The sequence below is a fragment of the Mesoplodon mirus genome, assembly GCF_964341445.2.
Source record: "Mesoplodon mirus genome assembly, chromosome: 6".
NCBI lineage: Eukaryota > Metazoa > Chordata > Mammalia > Artiodactyla > Ziphiidae > Mesoplodon > Mesoplodon mirus.
Genome location: NC_138982.1, coordinates 78,896,407 through 78,920,722, shown reverse-complemented (window position 1 = coordinate 78,920,722; position 24,316 = coordinate 78,896,407). Strand labels below are relative to the sequence as shown.

General features: G+C 40.4%; 1 protein-coding gene across 2 annotated transcripts in view; it reads right to left on the bottom strand.

The window, feature by feature from the left end:
* Positions 1-2,187: 2,187 nt before the first annotated feature.
* The window catches only part of HSPBAP1 (HSPB1 associated protein 1), a 54,460-nt gene continuing 32,331 nt past the window's right edge, over positions 2,188-24,316 (bottom strand). For both annotated transcript variants that reach the window (XM_082624899.1, XM_082624898.1), the window contains 5 exons: positions 19,721-19,857; positions 16,040-16,211; positions 12,701-12,784; positions 2,947-3,057; positions 2,188-2,819 (listed from right to left, as the gene is read on the bottom strand). In XM_082624899.1, coding sequence (XP_082481025.1) covers positions 2,280-2,819; positions 2,947-3,057; positions 12,701-12,784; positions 16,040-16,211; positions 19,721-19,857 — 1,044 coding nt within the window. In that variant the 3' untranslated portion in view covers positions 2,188-2,279. The remainder of the gene's footprint in view (positions 2,820-2,946; positions 3,058-12,700; positions 12,785-16,039; positions 16,212-19,720; positions 19,858-24,316) is intronic.

Here is a 24,316-nt window from a genome sequence, read left to right as displayed (position 1 = left end):
ACTTCTGTAGACCCTAAAAGCTCAGGGGCCCTAGCTACTTAGCCTACCGGATAGATCATCCTGCTTATACATGGATACTGTAACTTTAGATGTAACACTTCAATCCCTCTAGCCTCTGGAGGGTCAAAGTATTAATATTTATTTAATAATTGAGTTCACTCATTCGGGCATGCTCTTCTGAGAAATGCAGGATGAAATGGGACCCTACTTGGTGGCTGACCATCTCCCCCCTTTGACTGTCTTTTCTCCTTCCCACACTCCCCAGTTGCAGATAGCCAGGATCTCTTGCCGTGTCATAATCTCTCTCTATATAAAATTAGGAAATTATCTCCCAACACCCATTTACATTTCGAATGCATTCATATCAATGTCTTAACTCTCTACCCAGGTCTCTGCATGCCAGAAACTATTACCTCTAACTGAAATCAATACTTTGCCCTCAGAACAGCTTTCAAACCTTTCTGACCCCAACATACACTAAGAAATACATTTTATATCAGGCCCAGTACACACACGGATATAACTGAAAAGATTTATGAAGTATATTTACCCTGAAAAAAATTTTTCTTGGACAGTTTCACAAAATAATACTTACATTTACTATTGAATTCACTGAAATTACATATTCTGCTCCATTAAAAAAAATGCTGGTCTCACCCACTAAATTGATTTTATGACTTGTTAATGGGTCACAATCTACAACTTGAAAAACACTGGTCCAAGTAGTGGCAAAGATAATAAAATATCTGGGAGGGAGGGGGGGAGAGAACCCTGGGGGAGGGAGGGGGGAGGGAATTTTGTGTGAAGGAGGGTATGGGGGAGCTCTCTCAGTGAGGGCAGGTGTAAAAAAATATATATAGCTGAAGACAAATGTCTATTTCTGCGATAGGGATATACCTACTACAGGTAACAGACATCTCACCCTTAGCCACAACATCCTCTGCCCCAGTGTTTCTGAAGGAGTATCGGCCAACAAGGTCTCCTTTTTAAAAAATCCTCTCAAATATTTAAGGAGCACCTACCATGTGCTGGGCACTGATCAAGACTCTGCAAATATACAATAATCAAAGTCCAAACCTTCATGCAGTGACATTCTCGTTGGGGGAGATAGATAGTAATCAAATAAATAGGCAAATATATAGTGGTCAGATGGTGGTAAGTGCTATAGAAGGGTCCTTTTTCAGACCCTTCTTTTCCTGGGCATGTTCACCTCCCTTCCTCCTTTCTCCCAGAAAGTATGTACTCTCTTGGGATTTACTGATACCGTCAGTTTGACCTGAGAAGGATGGGGCCAGTAGTCAATTCTTCTTAAAAGGTGACTTTGTGTATCTTTTCTGTTTTGAATGGTTACTGAGTTCAATATGTTTTTGTAATTTTTAAATTCTTACTTGGACGGTAATGATAATAATTACCCCACATATTGCAAATGTAATGAGAGTGGGATCAAGTTCACTAAGCCAAGCTTTTAGTTAGTTTCAAGAGTTAGTAGCATTTGGTCCTTTTTATTCCAGGGCTGGTGTTCCTGGATGTCCCAGTTCCTTACACAAGGAGGCCTCTTATTGGGCCCCAACCTACTTTTCTCCTGATTGGTATTCTGCTCTGGATTACAGGGGTTAACCAGTGAGAATTCTACAGATGTGAGAAATGTGATCACTTCGCATCAAGGCTAGACTTCAGCCTGCATTTGAATTAAGAGATCAAGAACTTAAAACAATCATAAATCTTCCCACACCATCTTATGACAAAGAGTCCACGATATCTACTGAAATTAACAACCACACCCCTACCCCCCAAAAAGCTAGAATTCACCCAATGGATGCATTAGATCAGGAGTTAGCAAACTTTTAAAATATTTTCAGCTTTTCGAGCCATACTGCCTCTGTCACTACTCAACTCTGCCATCGTAACCCTAAAGCCACCACAGACAATATGTAAATGAATGGCTTGGCTGTGTTCCAATGCAACCTTATTTACAAAAACAAGCAGCAGGTGACCCCTGCTGATGGAGAGACTATTTCTTGGTGAGAACACTAGGGGCTTACATTTGAGATAAGCTGATGAGATAGGAAAGGAAAGGCAAAGGCACCGAAGAAAGAGGCCTACCAATAACAAAGAGCCAAGTTGTCTAAAGAGCAATGTGTATGCAAGAAGGTGGCAAGAGACTAAAATGTTAATTAGGTGAGAACAGGACATTTATAAGCATATGCAAATTGACCTTTTGCCATTTCATCTTTTATTTAAAAAATATTCTTAAATATTATTGAAAAAGTCATTTTCTATTAGAGTCGCAAACTTCTTCCTTGAATCAAAAGTTGTGCCACTATCTTGGTTACCTGTGGATTCACCAAGCAATCCAGCAAGTCATCTGTAGAAATGAATGTTTGGGAAGGGGCCACAGTACTATTTGAAGCAATTTGTTCCACAACTGCATTCTCACTTTCACTCATCATTCGTTGTCTCTTGGTATAATGCAATTTTCCAAAGCGTTTTCCATTTTTGCCAACAAAGTCTTCACCATCACTTTCAAACATGCCTCCTGTTTCGGAGGGTGGTTCTTGGGAACATGGTATCACAGGAACCAGATCAGGACCAAAGGGACTTGCTGCCTCCTGTTTTACTGTTCCCAAGGTTAAGTTGTGGTTACTAGTTTGTTCTACCTCCACGTGGTTGTGCATATTTAATTCTTCCTTTATCACGTACTCTCCGTTTGTGCTCTGCGCTTGGGTTTCTACTACCTTAGATGTTCCATAATGATCAAAAAAAGCAGAAACGGCTCCATTTAAGTAGCGACAATTGACTTCATGGGATGTTTCCTCAACCTAAGGAAAAAGAAAAACTCTTTAAAATGGTTATATGCACTTATATAAACTGGAAAACAAATGTTCCAGCCGGGATTGGTTTATCACAGGATACTGACTGCCATGATGAAAACCAGAAGGGACCTACCTCAGTTGGGTTTAACCAAGCTCTGGTATCATGTGGATTCTCTGCAGTTTTCAGGGCACACACAAGCATGCGGGTGATTGCCTCTTCTACCCGGGCTTGGTGGTCCTCTTCCTAAATCAAGGTTAAAAAAAGACACATTTTTTCACTTGTCTCTGTGTCTCATTGCTTAAAACAGAGTAGAGTCTCTTAATTGTGTGTTCTGTTCTCTCATTAACATAAGCTTTGTTACTGAAGGAATATGTTGTTGGCAGACCACAATTTTTATGTATTCACTCTCCTCTGCCATCTAGAAGAGTTTTAGAATATTTTACCAACCAAATTTAAGTGTGTATCCTGTCTATAAAACATAGACCTTAAGTATGAACCACCTTATGATTTTTTTCCCAATATTTTCCATTCTCTGACATGTTTAAAGTTAAAAAAACAGAGTATTACATACAAAGGAATAATCCCTGTAGAGCAGTGGTCCCCAACCATTTTGGCACAAGGACCGGTTTCATGGAAGACAGTTTTTCCATGGGATGTGGGGGGTGGATTGGTTCAGGCAGTACATGAGCAATGGTTCAGGCGGTAATGCGAGCGATGGGGATCAATGGGGAGCGGCAGATGAAGTTTTGCTCGCTTGCCCGCTGCTCACCTTCTGCTGTGTGGCCCGGTTCCTAACAGGCCGTGGACCAGTATCGGTCTGCGGCCTGGGGGTTGGGGACCCCTGCTATAGAGGATCATTTTGATAAGCTATTTTCTTGAGGAACGGGAAATAATTATAATAAACATTCTTGGCCACAAGAATGAGATGACCAAATATCTAAATACGTCTTTTTAAAGAGACAATAATTATAAACTATGGTATTAATGATAAATTACATTATATATATGTGTATATATATGTAAAATTTTCTTTTTTTTGGCAATCTTTTTTTTTTTTCTTGGCCACGCTGTGTGGCTTGTGGGATATTAGTTCCCCAACCAGGGACTGAACCCAGGCCCTCGGCAATGAAAGCGAAGAGTCCTAACCACTGGACTGCCAGGGAATTTCTAGTGATAAATTACATTAAAATCAATAATTTTGTTCATCAAAAGATACCATAAAGGAAAAGACAAGCCAGATGTCTGTAACATATATAAGTGATAGGAGATGAACAGAATATATAAAGAATCTGCACACATCAATAAGACAAATGACCTAATTTTTTTTAAATGGGCAAAAGACATGAAGACAAACATGTCAAAAAAAGAACAATTATAAGCTTAAAAACACAAGAAAATAGGTTTAGCTTCATTCATAATCAGGGAAATGCAAATCAAGAAACCCATGAAACTGGCAAAAGAGGGTCTGATAATTCCAAATGGTGGAGAAATGTGCTTGACAGAAATCTTGTTGATGGTGGGAAAACATGTAGGCATTATTTTATAAACTTGAGTATTGTGTACCCTACAGACCAGCGACTCCACTCCTAGATATAGACATATATACATATTCTCTAGAGAAACTCTTGCACATGTGTACAAGAATATTCTATTTATAAAAGCAAATGGAAACAACCCAATTATCCATCAACAGAAAAATGAATCAAATTGTAGTACATTAACACAAGAGGATATTATATCATGGTGAAAATGAATGACCAGCTATGTGTGACAACACAGATGAATCTTAGAAACATAATATTAAATTAAAAAAAAAAAAGCAAATCCCCAGGATGAGATACCACTTCACACTAGGAAGACTATAATAAGCCAGATAACGACAAGTGTTGGTGAGGATATGGAGAAATCAGAATCTTCACAAATTGCTGGTGGGAATGTAAATAGTACAGCTGCTTTGGAAAACAGCCTGGCAATTCCCCAAAGGTTAAATGTAGAGTTACCAGACGGTTAATTTTATAAGTCAACTTGGCTAGGCTATGGTGACCAACTGTCTAGTCAAACACTAGTCTAGATGTCGCTGTGAAGATATTTTGTAGACGTGATTAACATTTATAATCAGCTGACTTTAGGTAAAAGATCATCCTCAATAACGAGGGTGGACCTCATCCAATCAGTTGAAGGCCATAGGAGTAAAATTTAAGGTTTTCTGGAGAAGAGATTCTGCCTCAAGATTGCAACAGAAATCCTGAGTGAGTTTCCAGCCTGCCAGCCTGTTCTACAGATTTTGGACTCCAGACTGCAACTTTAACTCTTGTCTGAATTGCCAGCCTGTTGGCCTGCCTTGGCTGATGTACCATATGACCCAGCAACTCCACTCCTAGGTACATACCAAGAGAAATGAAAGCATACATCCACACAAAAACTTGTACACGAATGTTAACAGTAGCATTATTCATAATAACCAAAAGTAGACACAACCCAAAAGTCCATCAATTGACTAGTGGATAAACAAAATGTGGTATATCTGTACAATAAAAAAATTTTTAGCCATAAAAAAAAGGAATGAAGTACTGATACATGCTACTACATGGATGATTCTTGAAAACATTATGCTGAATGAAAGATGCCAGCCATAAAAGGTGCCCCCTTCAAATAGTTAAAACAGAAAAAAAAATTCTGTATAGTTTTAGAAGTAATGGGTATGGTTACAAGCAGGCAGATGACATCTCCACGATGGAATGAGCTATCTTGGGAGGCAAAGCATCTGTAAGGCTATTGTAGACGAGACTTTAGCACTGGGAGTGGAAGTGAACTCCTGGGGGTGGAAGTGAACTCCATGCACTCTACCATGATATTTGCTCTGATTCTAATACAGCGTGCTGCAAGCAGAATTTCTTTCTCTTTTTTTTCATGTATAGTATTTTTAAAGGTTTATTTTATACAGCAGTTTCTTATTAGTTATCTATTTGAAACATATTAGTGTATATATGTCAATCCCAATCTCCCAATTCATCCCCCCACTCCCCACCCACCTGCTTTCCCCCCTTGGTGTCCATACGTTTGTTCTCTATATCTGTGTCTCTATTTCTGCCTTGCAAACCGGTTCATCTATACCAGGTTTCTAGATTTCACATATATGCATTAATATACAATATTTGTTTTTCTCTTTCTGACTTACTTCACTCTGTATGACAGTCTCTAGGTCCATCCACGTCTCTACAAGTGACCCAATTTCATTCTGTTTTATGGCTGAGTAATATTCTATTGTATGTATGTACCACATCTTCTTTATCCATTTGTCAGTTGATGGGCATTTAGGTTGCTTCCATAATGTGGCTATTGTAAATAGTGCTGCGATGAACATTGGGATGCATGTGTCTTTTTGAATTATGTTTTTCTCTGGGTATATGCCCTGTAGTGGGATTGCTGGGTCATATGGTAATTCTATTTTTAGTTTTTTAAGGAACCTCCATACTGTTCTCCATAGTGGCTGTATCAATTTACATTCCCACCAACAGTGCAAGCGGGTTTGCTTTTCTTCACAGCCTCTCCAGCATTTGTTGTTTGTAGATTTTCTGATGATGCCCATTCTAACTGGTGTGAGGTGATACCTCACTGTAGTTTTGATTTGCATTTCTCTAATAATTAGTGATGTTGAGCAGCTTTCCATGTGCCTCTTGGCCATCTGTATGTCTTCTTTGGAGAAAAGTCTATTTAGGTCTTCTGCCCATTTTTTGATTGGGTTGTTTCTTTTTTTACTATTGAGCTGCATGAGCTGCTATATATTTTGGAGATTAATCCTTTGTCTGTTGATTTGTTTGCAAATATTTTCTCCCATCCTGAGGGTTGTCTTTTTGTCTGGTTTATAGTTTCCTTTGCTGTGCAAAGCTTTTAAGATTCATTAGTTCCCATTTGTTTATTTTTGTTTTTATTTCCATTACTCTAGGAGGTGGGTCAAAAAAGATCTTGCTGTGATTTATGTCAAAGAGTGTTCTGCCTATGTTCTCCTCTAAGAGTTTTATAGTGTCTGGTCTTAAATTAGGTCTTTAATCCATTTGGAGTTTATTTCTGTGTATGGTGTTAGGGAGTATTCTAATTTCATTCTTTTACATGTAGCTGTCCAGTTTTCCCAGCACCACTTATTGAAGAGACTGTCTTTTCTCCATTGTATATCCTTGCCTCCTTGGTCATAGATTAGTTGACCATAGATATGTGGGTTTATCTCTGGGCTTTCTATCTTGTTCCATTGATCTATATTTCTGTTTTTGTGCCAGTACCATATTGTCTTGATTACTGTAGCTTTGTAGTATAGTCTGAAGTCAGGGAGTCTGATTCCTCTGGCTCCGCTTTTTTCCCTCAAGACTGCTTTGGCTATTTGGGGTCTTTTGTGTCTCCATACAAATTTTAAGATTTGTTGTTCTAGTTCTATAAAAAATGCCAGTGGTAATTTGATAGGGATTGCATTGAATCTGTAGATTGCTTTGGGTAGTATAGTCATTTTCACAATATTGATTCTTCCAATCCAAGAACATGGTGTATCTCTCCATCTGTTTGTGTCATCTTTGATTTCTTTCATCAGTGTCTTACAGTTTTCTGAGTACAGGTCTTTTACCTCCTTAGGTAGGTTTATTCCTAGGTATTTTATTCTTTTTGTTGCAATGGTGAATGGGATTGTTTCCTTAATTTCTCTTTCTGATCTTTCACTGTTAGTGTATAGGAATGCAAGGGATTTCTGTGCATTAATTTTGTATCCTGCAACTTTACCAAATTCACTGATTAGCTCTAGTAGTTTCCTGGTGGCATCTTTCGGATTCTCTATGTATAGTATAATGTCATCTGCAAACAGTGACAGTTTGACTTCTTCTTTTCCAATTTGTATTCCTTTTATTTCTTTTTCTTCTCTGATTGCCATGGCTAGGACTTCCAAAACTATGTTGAATAATAGTGGTGAGAGTGGACATCCTTGTCTTGTTCCTGATCTTAGAGGAAATGCTTTCAGTTTTTCACCATTGAGAATGATGTTTGCTGTGGGTTTGTCATATAGGGCCTTTATTATGTGGAGGTAGGTTCCCTCTATGCCCACTTTTTGGAGAGTTTTTATCATAAATGGGTGTTGAATTTTGTCAAAAGCTTTCTTTGCATCTGTTGAGATGATCATATGGTTTTTATTCTTCAATCTGTTAATATGGTGTATCACATTGATTGATTTGTGTATATTGAAGAATCCTTGCATTCCCTGGGATAAATCCCACTTGATCATGGTGTATGATCCTTTTAATATGCTGTTGGATTCTGTTTGCTAGTATTTTTTTTCTTTTCTTTTTCTTTTTCTTTTTTTTTTTTTTTGCGGATGTGGGCCTCTCAGTGTTGTGGCCTCTCCCGTTGCAGAGCACAGGCTCCGGACATGCAGGCTCAGCGGCCATGGCTCACAGGCCTAACCGCCATGGCATGTGGGATCTTCCTGGACCGGGGCACGAACCCGTGTCCCCTGCATTGGCAGGCAGACTCTCAGCCACTGCGCCACCAGGGAAGCCCTGTTTGCTAGTATTTTGTTGAGGATTTTTGCATCTATATTCATCAGTGATATTGGTCTGTCATTTTCTTTTTTTGTAGTATCTTTGTCTGGTTTTGGTATCAGGGTGATGGTGGCCTCATAGAATGAGTTTGGGAGAGTTCCTTCCTCTGCAATTTTTTGGAAGAGTTTGAGAAGGATGGGTGTTAGCTCTTCTCTAAATGTTTGATATAATTCACCTGTGAAGCCGTCTGGTCCTGGACTTTTGTTTGTTGGAAGATTTTTTTTTTTACAATTTTTTAAAATTAATTAATTTTTTTTTTGTGGTACACAGGCTTCTCACTGTTGTGGCCTCTCCCGTTGTGGAGCACAGGCTCCGGATGCGCAGGCTCAGCGGCCATGGCTCACGGGCCTAGCTGCTCCGTGGTATGTGGGATCTTCCCAGACCGGGGCACGAACCTGTGTCCCCTGCATTGGCAGGCGGACTCTCAACCACTGCGCCACCAGGGAAGCCCTGTTGGAAGATTTTTAATCACAGTTTCAATTGCATTACTTGTGATTGGTATGTTAATACTTTCTATTTCTTCCTGGTTCACTCCTGGAACGTTACACCTTTCTACGAATTTGTCCGTTTCTTCCAGGTTGTCCATATTATTGGCATAGAGTTGCTTGTAGTAGTCTCTTAGGATGCTCTGTATTTCTGCAGTGTCCGTTGTAACTTCCCCTTTCTCATTTCTAATTTTATTGATTTGAGTCCTCTCCCTCTTTCTTGATGAGTCTGGCTAAAGGTTTGTCAATTTTGTTTTTCTTCTCAAAGAACCAGCTTTTAGTTTTATTGATCTTTGCTATTGTTTTCTTTGTTTCTATTTCATTTATTTCTGCTCTGATCTTTATGATTTCTTCCCTTGTACTAACTTTGGGTTTTGTTTGTAGTTCTTTCTCTAGTTCTTTAAGGTGTAAGGTTAGATTGTTTGAGATTTTTCTTGCTTCTTGAGGTAGGACTGTATTGCTATAAACTTCCCTCTTAGAGCTGCTTTTGCTGCATCCCATAGGTTTTGGACTGTCGTGTTTTCATTGTCATTTGTCTCTAGGTATTTTTTGATTTCTTCGGTGATCTCTTGGTTATTTAGTAATGTATTGTTTAGCCTCCATGTGTTTCTGTTTTTTACTTATTTTTCTCTGTAATTTATTTCTAATCTCATAGCGCTGTGATCAGAAAAGATGCTTGATACGATTTCAATTTTCTTAAATTTACTGAGGTTTGATTTGTGACCCAAGATGTGATCTATCTTGGAGAATGTTCCATGCACACTTGAGAAGAAAGTGTAATCTGCTGTTTTTGGATGGAATGTCCTATAAATATCAATTAAATCTATGTGGTCTATTGTGTCATTTAAAGCTTGTGTTTCCTTATTAATTTTCTGTCTGGATGATCTGTGCATCGCTGTAAGTGAGGTGTTAAAGTCCTCCACTATTATTGTGTTACTGTCGATTTCCTCTTTTATAGCTGTTAGCATTTGCCTTATGTATTGAGGCGCTCCTACGTTGGCTGCATATATATTTATAATTGTTATGTCTTCTTCTTGGACTGACCCCTTGATCATTATGGAGTGTGCTTCCTTGTCTCTTGTAACATTCTTTATTTTAAAGTCTATTTTATCTGAGTATTACTACTCCAGCTTTGTTTTGATTTCCATTTGAATGGAATATCTTTTTCCATCCCCTCACTTTCAGTCTGTATGTGTCCCTAGATCCGAAGTGGGTCTCTTGTAGACAGCATATACACGGGTCTTGCTTTTGTATCCATTCAGTCAGCCTGTGTCTTTTGGTTAGAGCATTTAATCCATTCACATTTAAGGTAATTATCAATATGTATGTTCCTATTACCATTTTCTTAATTGTTTTGGGTTTGTTTTTATAGGTTCTTTTCTTCTCTTGTGTTTCCCACTTAGAGAAGTTCCTTTAGCATTTGTTGTAGAGCTGGTTTGGTGGTGCTGAATTCTCTTAGCTTTTGCTTGTCTGCAAAGCTTTTGCTTTCTCCGAGGATCTCTGAATGAGATCCTTGCTGAGTAGAATAATCTACAATATGGTTGTAGCTCCTTTCCTTTCATCACTTTAAATATATCGTGCCACTCCCTTCTGGCTTGTAGAGTTTCTGCTGGGAAATCAGCTGTTAACCTTATGGGAGTTCCCTTATGTGTTGTTAATTTTCCCTTGTTTCTTTCAGTAATTTTTCTTTGTCTTTAATTTTTGCCAATTTGATTACTATGTGTCTCGGTGTGTTTCTCCTTTGGTTTATCCTGCCTGGGACTCTCTGCACTTCCTGGATTTGGGTGGCTATTTCCTTTCCCATGTTAGATAAGTTTTTGACTATCAATCATCTCTTCAAATATTTTCTCGGTCCTTTCTCTCTCTCTTTGCCTTCTGGGACCCCTATAATGCGAATGTTGTTGCGTTTAACGTTGTCCCAGAGGTCTCTTAGACTGTCTTCATTTCTTTTCATTCTTTTTTTCTTTATTCTGTTCCCTGCTGTGAATTCCACCATTCTGTCTTCCAGGTCATTTATCTGTTCTTCTGCCTCAGTTATTCTGCTATTGATCCCTTCTAGTGTATTTTTCATTTCAGTTATTGTATTTTTCATCTCTGTTTGTTTGTTCTTTAATTCTTCTAGGTCTTTGTTAAACATTTCTTGCATCATCTCAATCTTTGCCTCCATTCTTTTTCCAAGGTACTGGATCATCTTCACTATCATTATTCTGAATTCTTTTTCTGGAAGATTGCCTATCTCCGCTTCATTTAGTTGTTTTCCTGGGGTTTTATCTTGTTCCTTCATCTGGTACACAGCCCTCTGCCTTTTCATATTGTCTTTCTGTGAATGTGGTTTTCATTCCACAGGCTGCAGGACTGTAGCTCTTCTTGCTTCTCTATATATGTATTTAACTTTAATTTTGATTCAGTGTTCTGTGGATAATTTCAATTAACACTTGAAGATGATCTGAGGTGTAGCAAATTAAGCCATTCACTTTGATGCTTGGATTTCATGGTTTCCAATCCCTGGAGTGCCTTCAGAGTTGGAGAAGCTGGCCTGCAGTGGCTCTCCTTCTGCGCTGCACCTAGTATTTTTTATTTAATATGTATAAGACCATGCGCTAAAGAATAGTATGTTGACTACCCTTAGAGACAAAGAAATCTTATCTTAAAAAAAATGTAAACAGTAATAACGTATTTCAGATAATGGGCATAAAAATGATTCAACTGAGATGTCCACATCTGGCTGTGATAGAGTAACAGTAACTTAATTACTTTCCTACCGTAAACAACTGGAAAACTAGACAAATACATATTATTAAAGGATTTCAGACATTGGACTACAGGCAACATAAAAATGTGATCTCTGAGTAAAAGAAAATAAATGACTTAAGTACTATAATTGACCAACTTCTTTTCAGAGGGACATTCTGAACACTGGAGCAGAAAGGGGGATACCAAGCAAGGCAATCAGTTAAGCAGAATTTCTAACTGTAAGTCTATTGATCTCCCATTATACTTCTCACCCAAGGGTTACGACTCTTCTAAGCCACACAATAGAGCTTGCTGTTATAGTATTCCTTATGCTCCCCCTGTGCCAAAGCCCTTCCCATTATCTAAGGGTAAGAATAGTCTGAGTGAGGGGACAGTGCGGCAGCCAAAGAGAGGAGAGAGATGCAATCAAGGTTTTGGGTACAGGAGAGTAGAGATGCATTCAAGGCCTCAGGTTAACGAGGGCACAGGCACAGTCAAAGCCTCTGGTTAAAGCATACAAAGATAAAATGACACCTCAGGTGGAAGAGACAGACTTGAGCCATAAGAGTAGCCATTCTAATTGTCAAGTAGAGCAGGCAACCAGGATTAAGCACAGCATATTGGAGGGGAAAAGCCTTTGGGAGAAATAAAATGCTAACACCTAGCACTGAAAGACTGCTCTGAGAAAATGTGTAAGTCAGGACTGAGAATTCTGCAATTATTAATGAGGACCCTGAACCAAGAAGCAAATATTTCCAGCCCAGATGGTGGGGGATGGGACTGGCAACGTGGGACACACGTGGCAGATCCAGCCAGGCCCAACATGATTCTCCTAACAACACCGGTCAAGGGAGAAGACCCGGCACACCAACATCAGGGCCCATTTTGTGCCCTTAAAAGAAAGAGAATGGTGTGTCACAAAAATCCTATTTCCAACCTCACTATCCATCAACAGAGAGCAGAATACATAAATTACGGGAGAGCAAAACAAAGTAACACTGGAGTTGGTGAAAATTAATCACCAAGTTCTATAGACAGGCACTGTATATCTTAAAAGCAGGGAGATTACATTTGTTAGAAAAAAAAAAATACCAGCTCAATCCATGAGTTTATACTGACAGTGACAGGATCAATGGATTCCACATAATGCCACCAGTGTCTGGGGACAAACAGAACCTGAAAACCAAACAAAAAACGGTTAGCACAAGAACAGAACATTTTATTTTTATGTCAGAATCAGATCTTAAATGAAGCTAAGGAAAAAAAACAAACTCAAATGAATTTATAATAATATTTTAATAGGAAAGGGAAACAAGAAAAAAAACCCCACAATCCTTTTATTCCTTTTCTTAAATTAACAAGTTTGCATGTTCCACAAAGGATATTACTAGCTTCTCCAGTCTCTACTCTCCTTTATCCTGGACCTTCTCTGTCTGCATCCAAATCTTAGTAAAGGATTCTGAGATTGTAACTTTTCCTCCTTTCCATCACATAATAGTTGTATGAGTTCTGAGAAAGGGCAGAGGTAAACACATAGGACATATTTTCTGCCTTCTCACAGTCTAAAATCTAGCCAATGAAAAAATAATATATAGAAAAGTGGTAAATCACTATAACCACTTACATAATTTATAAATTATATAAGTGGTAAATCAGAGGAGTGGACACTGGTGCTAGAGATCTTCAGAGGTGGGAGAAGCAGGCATGCTTCTAGGGAGGTTAGGGGCAACCTGGATGGAGGAAGTGTGATTTGAACCAGGATTAAGAGAGAATGAGGACATGCCAGGAGGGAGAAGTGGGCAAGGGAGGTGGGACTGTCGAGGGACAGCAAGTAGGTTAGTCTTACTACTGCAGAAGGAGTAAAGGGGAATAAAGTGGTGAATCAGGTTAGGGCCAGTGGAGGGCCCTGAGTTCAGAATAAAGAATCTGGATTTTATCCTGTAGGCATTTTAAGTTGCTGAGAAGTTCTGAGTAGGGGGATGGTTAAGACAGTGACATTGTGGGAGAGTCTGGGAAGGACAGGAGATTCTTGCAATGGTCCAATTATTAAATTAAATGTTAACTTTTAAATAGGAAGATATAGCAAACAAAAGCAATGGGCAGAATCAAGAAGGACTGCATTTATCCAGAGTCATTACAAGAGTTTGTGGAAGGCTGAGTACAGCAGATGGAGATGATCTGAAGCTTCTGGGCTTCGGATTTAGGAAAATGGTGGTACTTGCTATGGACAAGGTGGAGATGGGAAGAGACCTCCTTTTAAGAGAACGGGGCACTAAAAACGTCCACTTCAGCCACTGGATTTAGTCATTAGGAGGTCATTAATGTCCTATCATAGAGTATACTTTCAAGTAAAGTGGTAAGAGAGAGAGCCAGTTTATGGTGGATTCAGGAAACAGCATGATATAAGGAAAACTGATACAACAGACAGAAATACTCATTCGAATTTGGCTATTAAAATAGAAGAAAAAAAGAATTAGCAGCCACTTCACATCCACTAGAATGGCTATAGTTGTAGTAATATAATAATAATAAAGGAAAATAACAAGTGTTGGTGAGGATGTGAAGAAATTAGAACCCTCATAGATTGCTGGTGGGAATGTAAAATGGTGCAGCTGCTGTGGAAAACAGTTTGGCAATTCCCCCAAAAGTTAAAAAACACAGAGTTATCATATGACTCGGCAATTCCACCCTTACGTATATACCTAAGAGAACTGAAAATATATGCTCATACAAAAACTTGTACTCAAATGTTTATAGCAGCATTATTCGTAATAACCAAAAAGTGGAAACAACCCAAATATCTATCAGCTGTTTAATGGATAAATAAAATGTATATCCACACAATGGAATATATTCAGCCATAAAAAAGAATGAAGTGGGGCCTCCCTGGTGGCGCAGTGGTTGAGAGTCCGCCTGCCGATGCAGGGGATACGGGTTCGTGCCCCGGTCTGGGAGGATCCCATATGCCGCGAAGCGGCTGGGCCCGTGAGCCATGGCCGCTGGGCCTGCGCATCCGGAGCCTGTGCTCCGCAATGGGGGAGGCCACAACAGTGAGAGGCCCGCATACCGCAAAAAAAAAAAAAAAAAAAAAAAAAAGAATGAAGTGCTAATAACATTCTACAGCCTGGATGAACCTTGAGGATATTATGCGACGTGAAAAACGCCGGACACAGAAGTCCACAGACTGCACAACTGCACTTATGTGAAATGTCCAGAATAGGTAAATCTATACAGAAAGAAAGGAGAGAAGTGGTTGTCAAGGGCTGGGGGGAATAGGTGAATGGGGAATGACTGCTGATGGGTTGAGGAAACTTAGTGAAATCGTTCGAGCTGGAGCACTCGAGTGTAAAGGAAGCAGGAAGAGCCAGCGAGAAGGGAGCAAAAGAAGGAACACAGGCAGGTCAGAGGGATAATCAAGGGAATAAAATCTCCTTAAGAGACTAAGAAAAACTTGCAAATGTTAATAAAATATCAGACAGCAAATGCCAGTGTTGTAAAGGTGATATTCCCCACTGGGTAGCAGCACTAAGTACTAAACCTTTGGAAATGTTTCAGAGACAGTCAGTTACAAAAGTAACATCCATTCTTGCTTAAAAGCAAATCATTCTCAACAAATATTATATGGTATCACTTATATGTGGAATCTAAAAAATGATACAAATGAATCTATATACAGAACAGAAACAGACTCACAGACATAGAAAACAAACTTACAATTATCATGTTTGGTTATGCGGAAAGGGGTAACTTAGGAGTGGGGGATTAACAGACACAAAGTACTATACATAAAATAGATAAGCAACAAGGATTTACGATATAGCACAGGGTATTTACGATATAGCACAAGATATTCAATATCTTGCAATAAATTATAATGGAAAATAATCTGAAAAAAAATATATAATTGAATCACTTTGCTGTACACCAAAAACTAACACAATATTGTAAATCAACTATACTTCAATTAAAACAAACAAACAAAAAACCCTAAATCGTTCTTAGTTCATTCTGCCTTTGTTGGCCCACTAACTGGATGCGTTCGAACCTGTGTTTGTGCGTCTGGATTTTATCTTGGTTGAACAGATATTAATTGTGAATAAATGTTCCACAAATGTTCAAGTACTCACGCCTTGACACCTTCTCTTAACCTGAATAAAAATAACTGAGTTTTTGCATCTTCCTCCACAGGCCATTCTCCTCTTCACCAGCAGGAGGAGCTGTGTTCCCTCCTCCCATCTCCCTCCCATGACCTGTGAAGCAGGGATTGTGCGTGAAGCCTACAGCTCGGGAAGCTATGTTCCAATAGCAGGGCAGCAGGGAAGGAACCATTGTCATTTGTATTGATAGGGAGGCACGTGGCATAAAGACTTGAAAGAAGCTATAGCTGGGGTGTCCACTGACAGGTCACCAATGTTTCAAAGCTCCCATTACCTGTCCGGGGCTCAGGGTAACCATATGTCTTCGAGCCTTCCAAAATTGAGGAAAACGTTTTAAATCAGGATTGACAACATTGATTTTACTGAACACGCTAGATTCTTCATAAGGGATTCTAGTTGGATAAAGGAAAGGAGTATCTTCAGGAGGAAAGAGATGCCATCTTTTCCTAGTTAAAAAAATAACATACAAGTTAGTACTCTAAACTTGAGACAAAACATGTAAGAAGGCAGCAGCTAAGTGCTCATTTTCACTCATTTTCATTCAATCCATAAAGGAATACAGGAACCGCAGGGGTCACCTGGCCCATCTCTCACTCAGGGCTGGAATCTCCTCTGCAGACACCTAGTAAAGGAAGGGCAGCAACTAGTGGGTATCTCATGATGCCCTGAGCAGCCTCTTTGCAGGGACAGGAGCTCCTTTGTAAGATCATTCTTTCTTATCCCAAATCAAAGTCAGCCTCCTCATAAACGGTTTCCATCCCTGAGTCTAGAGCTCCCCAGAATAATCTCTACCCTTTGAAATCTCTGGATTCCTCTCTTATGCAGAGTAACCATTCATCCAGAGTAACTACCCACCCAACAGTTTCCAGACTTCTCCCTATTGGGGCTGTAAACTCCTAAACCTAAACATTTGTTAAGTTGATCCATTAAGGAAGAGAAATGCACGAATGATGCCACACAACTAAAAAGTAGTATCATATAGGCATTTTCAAAAAGAAAACTGTAAAATGTTTGTCACTTTAAAATTTTTTGAAAAATGGAAGTGATAAACCTTAACTCACAAAACACTAGACACACCAATACTTTGAGCCAACAGAGGGAGGAAGTCTGAAGCAAAGGAGGGAGAAGTGTGAAAAAGGAAGAGACACAGACAGACAGAAATACACAGATGGGGAAGCAAAGAGAGAGGGAAAAGAACCTAGTTCTGAGACAAGCCCTAAAGCCCTCTAGTGACCCCTGACAGTTACAGAGGGGCTATCATGTCCTTTCAAAACATGTCCTTTCAAAAGAGCTGACTGCTCTTCTCAAACTAGGAAATATAAAGTCTTATTTTGCCTTAGAGATGATAAAGCTGCTTCTTCCCACTGGACCTATGACTAGTTTGGGAGAATTTTTGGCATTTAGGATGTTTAGAATGTTAGAGCTGGAAGGACCCTTAAGAGATCATCAGTCTAATCTTACATTCAAAGAAGTGGAAGAGGGAGCCAGGGTTTGCTCAGTGTCATTCACTGGGCTTGTTAGTGGTGGACCCAGTACTAGGTCACAGATCTCCAGACCCCTGCACTATAGCTGTGTTTCCCAAAGGAACAGCCATGATGATAACCATCCCATACAATTTGCTTCGCTAAGTTTAAAATGTAATATATTTGCATCCTTGTGTTCTTAATCAGAAAAGGTAGTCAATCATCATGTCATCCCTGGCTCAAAAACCTCTTGGTTCTGATGCTGAAAGAACAGAGAATAAGCAGTATTTGCCTGGGCATTAAGACCCTCAGGCTCCACCCTGCCTTTCCTACTAATCCCTCTGTCTCTAATGCACAACTTACACGGACAACTCACTGGGCCCTCTATATACCCCACGCTTTCCTGGGACTCTGCTCATGCTGGTCCCTTTGCTCCTCCCACCTGTGTCTTTTGAACATTCACCCACCCTTTGAAACCCATCTCAAATGGCAACTCCCCTCTGAAATCTTCCCTCATCTTTCCAACAGGAACATTTTCTCTTCTACTTTTTAGTTGCATGGCTCTACGAAACCTTTCTCAAGGGCATGTTCATTCTGCCTAGATATATCACAGCAATCCGTGGGCTTCCCTGCACTCTAACCGTACATACACTCTCTTAGGGCAGAGAGGTGTCTTACTTGTTCACCTCTGTTCCTACTGTAACACATGGTATCTGCACAGCAGGATACTCAATAAATATTTACTGAAAAGTTAGTTATTTTATTACTCCAGAGCTATATGAGGCCAGAAAATATGGTCTATGACAAAATTAAAGTAAAGCTATATTAATTTTATATCACAGAAAGAACCCAGGTATTTTTCGGTAATGTTTTTCCAACTGAATTTCTTTGGCTTATTTTCCACTCAGAACACACGGAAAGCAGCCACTTAAAATGATGCCTTCTCTAACGAAATTTAAGGTTCAGACTATTAACTCCATAAGGGCAGGGACCAGGCACACTTGATTCACTGCTGTAACCATAGTGCATTAATAATGCACCTAGACGTTCTAGGCTGCTTAATAAAGACCTGAGGAATCCAGGAGGAACTATTTCATACAGTTTTATAGTTTTCAGAGTACTTCACACGTGGGGGGAGCAGTTCAAAGATGGTAGCAGAGGAAGACCCTGAACTTACCTCCTCCCACAGGCACAAAAAATACACATGTACATATAGACCAGTTCCCTCTGAAAAGAACCTGAGAACTAGCTGAACACGTGCTCCACAATAAAGAATAAAAAGGACTAACTACATCAAGATGAGCAGGAGAGGCAGAGAGACGCTCCCGCCAAAACCCCCAGCCCCTGCGTGGTGGCACACAACAGGAAGGGACCTCACCAAAAAAGGGCTTCTCCCGGGAAGTTAAGGGCTGGCACCCCACATTAGGAGCCCCGGCCCCTGGGATCTATACCACAGAGATGAGCCCCTGTAACAGCTGGCTTAGGAAACCAACGGGACAGGTGTCTAAGGGTCCCCGAGTGCTACACGAAACTGAGACTCCCCTCGTAAAGGGTTCACGTACATCTCACTTGTCCCAAACCCTAGCAAAATAACAGCAGTTTGAAAAGTGTTGAGACTACACGTGAAGGAAAGTCATTTAGAATCTGAGAGTATCCACCGAAGGGGTGGGAAATGATGGAAATGCTCCCCCGGGATGGAAGCACTGGCAGACGCCATTGTTGTGTTCCCCACCTAACCTGCGGGCACAGGTGGGCAAGCTCGGATGCAGGGGCGAGCAACTGTGGCTCTACCCTGCCGCAATGCTGAAGCCGAATAGCTCCAGTGACCAGAGCACTTCCCCAGCCCTGGTGCAGGCAGGTGGGCACAAACGGTCCTGGCATTCTCCTGCTCCCTAGCTGAAGTCTGTGAGTGTGGGAGGCTGCAACACAGCCCTGCCCCGTGGCTGGGGCTGGTGCGCATGAGCAGTCACAGCGTTCTCCTGTTCCTGAAAAGCCAACACGCGTGCACGGATGAGGCAATCTCATGCCACACTGCTGAAGCTTGTGGGCACGAGCAGTCATCGTTTTCCCACTGCCCTCCCAAAACAAGAGAGCAAGTCCCACCCCCTACGCTCTACAGCTACTAATGCAGACTCTTACATTATAGAGCTAAGCAGACATCTGTCTAGCTAAACTGGGAGTGTACTCCTAGAGTTCTAGGATCAGCTTTCTGACAGTAATAATCAGCTTTATTACTTGATTGATCAGCTTTCTGACCAATCAACACAGACACCACCATCTATACTGTTCCCCTTATTTCACAAAGGAGGAGACTGAACCAGAGGTTAAGAGATCTGCCCTGGTCATGAGGCAGGCTGATAGGATGGAGCAGGGAGTCCTGCCCCCTACCCGACACTCATTCCTCTTCCTGTGCAACACACAAAAGACACACACACACACTCTCTCTCTCTCTTTCTCTCTCCCTCATGCATGTGCATGCACATGTGCATTACCTTCCTTGTACCTGGAATACTAGGTTGCAACCATAGGAGTCCAGATGACAGGGTGTATGGGCCCCCATGGAGCCGATCCACAATGTACTTTCCTGTCCATTTCTTCCAGGAAACCCAAAGTCAGACCATATCACATCCTGTTTTGAAAATAAAGTCACAGTCCATCAAGAGCCAACTAACTCTGTTGTATAGGAGTGTTACACATTTTCACTAACACATCTGGTTTTGGGCACTTGGAACACTCTCTTACAGAAATCGCTATAGATGGAAGAGGTTAGGTTTCCAGAGCAATTCAAGAAGTCTTTTTAACCAATAACATATCTGAATAACCCCACTAATAGTAGTTATTCAACAAATATTTACTGTCTGCCTATAACATGCCTGGCACTCTTCTAGAGCATGTGATGAATCGATGCACAAAATAGACAAAAACGCCCACCCAAATGAAGCTTACATTTCAGAGGTTGGAGACCGACAATAAACACTAGACACAGTTATGCAGATATATGGGGGGAAGTGGCTCAGGCAGCAGGAACAGTGACTGCAATGGAAATAGAAGTATTTTTTTAAATCTCTGAAGCTTAACCCAGGAATCCAAAAAGGCACATTCCCTCTAAGCAGTGCAGATATTTTGAGGCATAAGTAATGTACTAACTTTTTGCACTTTCAAAGACCACATGAAAGAAGCCTTCTCCTAGGTTAGTGGAGTTATTTAAAATTATAGATGCTGGAGCATCTATAGTAGTTCATACCTACTAAACTAGAGTCTTCAGGTGGGGGAGACACAGCATATCTTTTGAAATACTTTTGCTGTGCTCCTCAAGGTCATTAACTCTTTAAGTGTAAAGAACTTGAAAAAGAGACAGCACAGTGCTTTCAACTTGGCACTCCTTATGTCTAGTTCTGTGGACAGATCCTGCCCAAGTCAACTACTGATCCATAAATACCATCTGGTCCAGTAGTTCTCAAACCAGGCTCCCTGGCACCCCCTTAGGGCACTGGGGATAGCAGCAAAGGCTCTTTCTTTCAGCAAACTGCTCTGCTTGATTTTATTTAGGTTTGAAGAAAGGGTGTTCCTGCTTTTAAATAAAAGTTAGAAAACTACGAACGTAGTTTGACATAAACTCAAATCCATGGCATTTAAGATACGTATAAGCTGAAAAAGAAAAAGAACACACTAGTGAACCAGGCAGGAAAGTTTTGCTTTATTTTTTATTTTATTTTTTTTGAATCATGAATTTTTCCTTTTGAATTTTAAAAAACAAAACAAAAAACACTTCTATGTGCAGAACATGGTCCTAAATGCTGACACTACTTTATCAGTATCTTCTAACTTTTCTCTTTTTGGAAGCAAAGCATTAACACTACTCAAAGAGAAAAAGGATTTTGGAGAGACATTTTTAATGGATGGTTTTAAGGAAGACTAGAAAAAGCTTTTTCATTTTTGTTTTGAGTGATAAAAATAGAGTATGTGCATATAACTAATATCTGTTATAAAAAGGGGAGTTTTTGCAAGGTCAGCACTATTGTAAATGCATATGGCTCAAATGCAGCAGCTCCAGGGGGTGGCAAAAATCATGTCCCCTCTGGATATAGCCCATATGCTCCATGAAGGGAGCCTACCTCTGTTTTCCCAATGCCTAATATAATACCTGGCTCAGGTTAAGTGCTTAAAACTTTGGCTGCTTGGGAAGGAAAGAAGAATCTGTTGGCTTATTATGGGTAAATGGTTCAGGTCAAGAACATTTTTGAGCATCTGTTACATACCTGGTATGATGCTGAATGTCTGGAATATGAAAATTAATACAACACAGGCCCTCCCTTCAAATCTCATAATGGAAGATAGTCCTATAAATGGACCCTTCCGATATAATGCAGAAAGTGCTCTCACAGCAGTGAGCAGAGAGTGCTCTAAGATCACAGAAGAAGGGCTCCCAGTCCAAGCAGGGAGCTTAGGGAGGTTTCCAACGAACCTGGTCCTTGTTGAACAATTCACCACACCTCAGTTTGGAATTTAACTAAAGGTAGATGAAAGACACGCAATATAAAAATAAAAAACGGGGATCTGTCTTACCTAAGAGGCTGGTTTAAGTGACTCTTAATCTTCTTACAGATACACGCCTTTGGGAGTCGAATGAATGCTGATATCCCTCTCCTCAGAGAAATGAATGCACACGCACATGTGAGCGTGCGCGCGTGTGCTCGCACACACACACACACACACACTTTCACATACACTTTGAGGGAGTCGGTGGACCAACCACAGGTGAGAAACTGTTCTAGAGCACTACTTCAGAAAGAATCACAGAAGGAAAGTTTTTCTACCAGGTCGGGGGTGACTATATGAAAAACTGACGTGAGGCTTCCCTGACCTCTTATCTAACACAGTAATGACTAAAAAAGGAAAAATTATTTTGGAATGATTAGATCAGGGTGACCTAAACTTCAGCTGCAAACTGGCTGGGAAAACTAGAGGGTGAAGGGTTTGGGGGCAAGTGGCAGAGAGAGAGTAAGTCAAAGTAAATTTGTCAGAAAATAGATAGCATTGAGTGTTACCTATTTTGGCTTTCTTTCCCCACAGGCTCTTGAGAGTTGGGACTTTCTTGCCAATTGAATTCAGCTACTTACAGGTAGTCAAATCTCTGAAATGAGTGCAGGCCCAGGAGGAATCTGCGTTGGGTCTTGCTAGAAACAAGTGACCCTGTTAGGCAGCCACATCAGTGAAACTAACACAGGTGACTGGTGGGGTGATCCATCCTGGAGTCTATTCCCACATCCACTTCAAAAGTTGAAAAAGTCTTTAGAAATCATCTCTATCCATGAAATTCTATTCTACATCATCCCTGAAAAGAGCAAGCATCTGGTTGATTGCTTACTACAAAATAAATATTTGCTTTCTTGTAACTTCCAGAAGGTCCTAGATTTGTTTTCCACAAACAACAGGTTTATTTTCTCTTCTGCCAAAAACTGTTGTCTTTAAATTATCTGAAAAATGGTCATGTCTTCTCCTTTATCATTTTTTTCAAATAGTAGCATTAAATTTTCCTTCCAGTTTCTCTCCTCTTGACTACCTTTGTCAACAGCCCTCTTAAAGCCTGGCTCCCAAAATGAACCCCAGACAGAGCCTATGTAGTACCTTGCATATGGGTCTCAATATTCCATGATCTGGACATTACACTATTAATACACTGTCAGACGGTGCTTTTTTTTTTTTTTTTTTTTTTTTTTAAGAAAAAGCAGCTGGGACTTCCCTGGTGACGCAGTGGTTGAGAGTCCGCCTGCTGATGCAAGGGACACGGGTTCGTGCCCCGGTCCGGGAGGATCCCACATGCCATGGAGCGGCTGGGCCTGTGAGCCATGGCCGCCAGGCCTGCGCGTCTGCAGCCTGTACTCTGCAACGGGAGAGGCCACAACAGTGAGAGGCCCGCATACCGCAAAAAAAAAAAAAAAAAAAAAAAAAAAAAAAAGCAGCTGAATTATACCATGGCTAATCTAGGCTTGACTGCCTTTTTCTTATGAACTGTTGCCTAGCCATACCTCTTCATCCTTGACGTTATATTAGGAGAAGGCCATGGGACCCTACTTTTATCCCTCTTAAATTGAATGTTAAGTTTCTGCCTGGTGCTTTGTAATGTTTACATGAACCTACATACATGACTCCTAAACCTTCATTTCCAGTCCTAACTTCTCTTCTATTTACGACTAAATCTATATTTTCAACTGCTAAACCTATATTTTCAGCTGCTAACTATCAGGTTATTGAATCCATATGGTGGGACAGGCCCTGATACTAACATTTTCTATGTATCATCTCATTTAATCCTTATGAGATTGAAGGTAGTTATATCTACTGTACAGATGTGGAAACTGAGGGACAGTTCTGTCCTTTTATTAAAAAACATGGAGACATTTTTGGTTGTCATAATAAATAGGAGGGGGGTGCCTTGGTATTCAGTGGATGGGGGTCAGGGATCCAGCTCAACAACAGAAGTTTTGTATCTTGCACAATTTTTGTAACACTGAAAAATTTGATCTTAGTTACCTGAGATTAGAGCTCTGACTCTTTTTTTTTTTTGCGATACGCGGGCTTCTCATTGTTGTGGCCTCTCCCGTTGCGGAGCACAGGCTCCGGACACGCAGGCTCAGCGGCCACGGGATCTTCCCGGACCGGGGCACGAACCCGTGTCCCCTGCATCGGCAGGTGGACTCTCAACCACTGCGCCACCAGGGAAGCGCCAGAGCTCTCTTAATTTCATATATTCTCAAAGGACTTTTGCACGGTTTTAACACATACTGAATTTTCTAGAAACACAATTACTAAGTAAGTCGAGGGAGGACTGTACTTTGTGTTCCCGCAGCTTCATCAAGAGTTGTTCACCATTTTGAAAAAAAGTCACCAGCAGCATTGAAACTCATGATATTTGGTTTAGCAATGTGTACACCAATATCAGTCTGTGCTTGTACTGTCTCATCATGGTGACTCTGTGTATAGATACAAACATACTCATTTAGCCTCATTTCAAAATGTTAAATATAATATATTGGAAATATTCTATGGAATTTTATCTTAACTCTTCAAAACTGAACCTTTGGGCT